The sequence below is a fragment of the Rhagoletis pomonella genome, unplaced genomic scaffold (genome assembly GCF_013731165.1).
Source record: "Rhagoletis pomonella isolate Grant_MI unplaced genomic scaffold, Rhpom_1.0 Rhpom_scaffold_00416, whole genome shotgun sequence".
NCBI lineage: Eukaryota > Metazoa > Arthropoda > Insecta > Diptera > Tephritidae > Rhagoletis > Rhagoletis pomonella.
In genome coordinates this window covers 20,520-24,928 of record NW_023458970.1, presented here as the reverse complement: position 1 = coordinate 24,928, position 4,409 = coordinate 20,520, and the positions used below count along the sequence as shown (strand labels likewise).

Genomic DNA, 4,409 nt, shown 5'->3' with positions numbered 1-4,409 from the left:
TTATGGTAATAATTAACTTTACCTAGAAAGGCCTCAAGATCCTTAAGATTTTGCGGACTGCGTAGTTTTCTAACAGCCTCCACCCCTGCCTCGTCTGGTGAAATACCCCTAGCACTGATTCGTCTACCTAAATACTCAATTTCGTCTTTGAAAAACACGCACTTTCCCTTTTTGCATTTTATACCACTGGTTTGGAGGCGCATGAAAATTTAATTTAATCGCTCTGCGACTGTTGGCGCGGTCACAATTATGTCGTCTAGATAATTTGCGCAACCCTCAATACCATGTAGAAGCTGCTCCAAAAATTGTTTAAAAATTGCTGGGGCGCTTGCGATGCCATATGGCATTCGTGCTCACCACTAAAACTGCTTCGTCGTCTAACTCTAACTGCAAATATGCATCTTTCAGTTCTATTTTAGAAAACTGCTTGCCGTACCGCACTAAATGGAGCAAGGTTTCGCGCGTTGGCAACGGATAGCGCTCAACATCAATTTGTTTGTTTATGGACACCTTAAAGTCTCCACATATCCGAATCGAACCGTCGGGTTTTGACGCGAGAACTATAGGTGATGCCCACTCACTAAATTGCACCGGTTTCCAAATTCCAGCGATAACCAGTCTATTTGCCTCTTCGGTGAATTTAGGCATGAGTGCGAACGGAATAGGCCTGCTCTTAAAAAAATTTGGCAGGGCCTCGGGTTTTAGTTTAACACTTGCTTTAAAACAGTTTACGGTGCCTAGGGCTGGCTCAAAAATTTGACTGTATTTTTCTAGGAGCGCGTTTACCTCGGGCATTGAGTCATTAAAAGTGAGTACTTGTTGTATTTTGTACCCAAAGGCTTCGAAGAGATCTGCACCGAACAGATTATTACCATTGTGCACGCGAGCGACCACCAAATTGACTTGCTTTTGTTTTGCACCACATATTGCATTTACCTTGAGTTCCCCAAGAGTATGGATTTTGGTGTTGCCGAATCCGAATATCGACCTATTACACGGGCTAAGTGGTGGATTATTTAGTTCTTTGCAAGTTTCTAACGTTATAATAGAAAGAGACGCACCGGAATCCATCTGGAACTTTATTAGTTTATTCATTACTTTTAAGTCGATGAAATTTTTATTTTTCTGTATTGTATCCACCTCATTGCACCTATGTTTGTTGTTTCGCTTGGAAGTTTTCTGTGTGCATTGTTGCTCCGTTGTGTTTTTCTTCATGTACTTATTCGTACCTTTCGCCATGCATACCGGTGCTATATGCCCTACCATACCACACTTACGGCACACAGCGTTTTTAAATTTACACTGCTCGCGGCTATGTGAGGTACCACAGCCTGAGCATGACTTGTACTCACTCTGCTTGTTATTGTTACTAACCCGAGATGTACGAGAAGCTTCTGAGCTTTGAACTGCATTTACCAATGAAGTGGCTTTGCCTGAAGAGGCCGATGGTTCCTTGAGAGACTGAACTGCCTTCGTTGTGCTCTTAAATGATTCATCTATGAGTAGAACTTCTGCTAACGTTGGGTTGCCATTTTGTAAAGCAGAAGTGCGAACGGAATCGTGCGGAGTATTTAACATTATCATATCTCATATCATCTCATCAATGTACTCATGAGCGCAATTATCGGCATTACAAACGAAATTGCACTGACGAGCTAACCCTCGCAAATCCGCTACCCACTCTTTGTAGCTTTGGTTCGGCTTCATGCTACATTTGTTAAAATTATAACGCGCAGAAATCCCATGAACTTCTTTCTTGAAGTGGTCTGTCAATTTTACTGTTAGATCGACATAGTTTTGCGTTTGCAAATCCTGACTGCCGAGAAGTTTCATCAAGAGCTCGAAAGTGTCGCTTCCCAGCCACGACAAGAAAAATAACTTTTTCTTTTCTGGTGCGCAGACAGCGTATGCAAGAAAATGTTGGTTCAACTGTTCCAAATAGGAGTCCCAACTTTGGAGTTCCTTGTTGAATGCGTGGAATGATGGTACCATGGAACCTTCTACACGTCCACCAGCTTTGTCTCTTAGAACAGACTCCATCCACACTTTTTGTCCATCAAGGATTTTTTGGGTGAACTCCTGCTGCTGTTCCAGAACTTGCTTGAAAAACACATTGTAAGTGTTTGCAGTTGCTTTTTCGTCTGGCATAATTATTTACTGAATCGAAAATTGCAAATATACAAGGCTTATTTTTTATTTTTTTATCACACGTGATGCGTTTTTACTCCTCGTCGCCAGCTGATAAGTCCAAGTGAAACAAGGTGTAATATGCAACTAAACTTTATTAAAACTAAATATAAGTAAAAGCTTAAATGCCAAGAGGTTTAACATTACCAATAACAGATGTTATATAAGAGAACGAAAAATTACACTGAAGATGGCACAACGCCGAAACCGGTTTGTCTCCAAACCAAATTTGACAAGGGATGACGGAAAATCGTTCCACATTACATCATACTCCTACCCTGTCGGAAACACCAACAACGAAAATGAGAAGATGTTATATACTTGTAGTTAGAGTATAACAGAGTACGCATAAGTATACATACATATGTTCATGAACATATTAATTCAATGTTAACAATGTTGCCAGATTAAGCTAGTTCTTTAAGAGTAATTACTAGCAAAGCAATAGTTTAATATATAACAAAATATATGTGGGAATGACACGCAGACGAACGACAAGAAGTGGACGAACCCATTAGATACTTTAAAATGCAACTCTACGGACCTGATATACATACATACCACAACTTGACGAAAAAGACATGAGGCTTACTTGTTTGAAAACCGAAAGGACAGTTGCCATTTTACCTTCAAACGAATCGCATCTAGCTATGCCTATGTTTTAACAAATAATTTAAAATAAAGAAACATTATTAGTTACGAAGAACTAAATCTGTTTTACTTGTTTCTCACAAATTTGGGGACTCAACCGCGAATGAACTAAAGAGCCAAAATCGAAATGCTCATCGGGGTAGTGTAAATCGCGATTTAAAAGACTCAAGCATTGAATATGAGCCAGTTGTGAAACAATGAAACATGTGAAAAAGTTTAAAACGAATAAAATTGTTTTGTCGAAATTAAAATGAAAATGAGTATTGAAAGTTGATTTGCAAAGTTTGCGTTATTTGCGGAAAAAGCATAAATAAGTGTTTGAAGGTTATGGCTGAAAAGAATTTTCTCGAAATGCAAATTGCATGAAACGGCCGTTACATACGAAGTTCAAATTTTGTAAAGCTGAATATCAAAGATATGAAAGAATAAAGAAGTGAATTTTGAATTTGAAGGAGTTACGATAGCCAAAACCAGAAGTATAACCCAGTGCAGCTATAGACTAAGAAGAGTGCAGCTGAAAAGAATTTTCTCGACGTGCAAATTTCGTGAAAGGACCGTTACATACGAAGTTTGAATTTTGTACATAAAGCGGAAAATCAATTCATGTAAAAGTTTAGCGATCGTGAAAGAGAGAAAAAGGTGATTTTAAATTTGAAGCAGTTATGACAGTCGTACAAAGGAGTGTAAGCCGCACAGCTACAGATTTAGAAGAGTACGGGTACAAACTCCACAAAAATCAGTAAAGAGGAGAAAAGTCGAAGGTCGAAGCAGTGGAAGCCTCACAGCTATACACTGAGAAAGGTACAGCTACATATATCGCAGAAATCAGTAAAGAGGAGAAAATTTATAAATTAACGAAAGTCGAAGCAGTGGAAGCCGCACAGCTATATATTGAGAAGGGTAAAGCTACAGAGATCGCAGAAATAAGTAAAGAGAAGAAAATGTATAAAATTAACGGGAGTGGAAGCAGTGAAAGCAGCACAGCTATACACTGAGAAGGGCACAGCTACAGAGACAGTGCAGAAGCATGAACCAAAAATACAAGATCACGCCTTCTTCTTAGTAGCCCGTTATAATCGCATTTAGGAAAAAAGTTGGGCGACTTTGACATTAACCGTTTGTTTACATTTGTTCGTTGTTTACAATTTGGTGGTGGCTTTTTACTGCAATTTCCTTAATTTTCGCTTGTGACAACGTGTGCACACATAAGGTAAAGAATAATTTAACATAACGACATGATTTATAGAAGAATTTGCATAATAAAAATGATTATTCATGCGTTCAACAATTACGCGGTTTTTTTTTTGTTCTCTTCATTGTTTACTTCTTCCAACAAAGATGGCGTCGAGATTTCAACAGCTAGAAAATAACTTTTTTCTTTCTTTCGGGAAGGCGTGATCTTGTGTATTTCGTTCATGGTGCAGAAGAGTTATAAACAAATTTAACGACAGCCGAAGCATCGAAAATTGAAGCAGCGAAAGTCTAAAAGTGAACAAACGAAAGTCGAAGTAGTGAAAGCAGCACAGCTATACACCGAGAAGCGCACAGCTACAGAAAAAGCAGAAATTCGT

General features: G+C 38.8%; 1 protein-coding gene across 1 annotated transcript; it reads right to left on the bottom strand.

The window, feature by feature from the left end:
- Window positions 1–309: 309 nt before the first annotated feature.
- On the bottom strand, window positions 310–1,578 carry LOC118750827 (uncharacterized protein K02A2.6-like). Its single transcript, XM_036485557.1, has one exon. It carries the CDS (start codon window positions 1,576–1,578, stop codon window positions 310–312), a length of 1,269 nt encoding a protein of 422 aa, XP_036341450.1.
- Between the last annotated feature and the right edge of the window lie 2,831 nt (window positions 1,579–4,409).

Bases quoted from the DNA above. Each gene is read 5' to 3' on its own strand.
- LOC118750827 (XM_036485557.1), bottom strand. From the start codon at position 1,578: ATGTTAAATACTCCGCACGATTCCGTTCGCACTTCTGCTTTACAAAAT.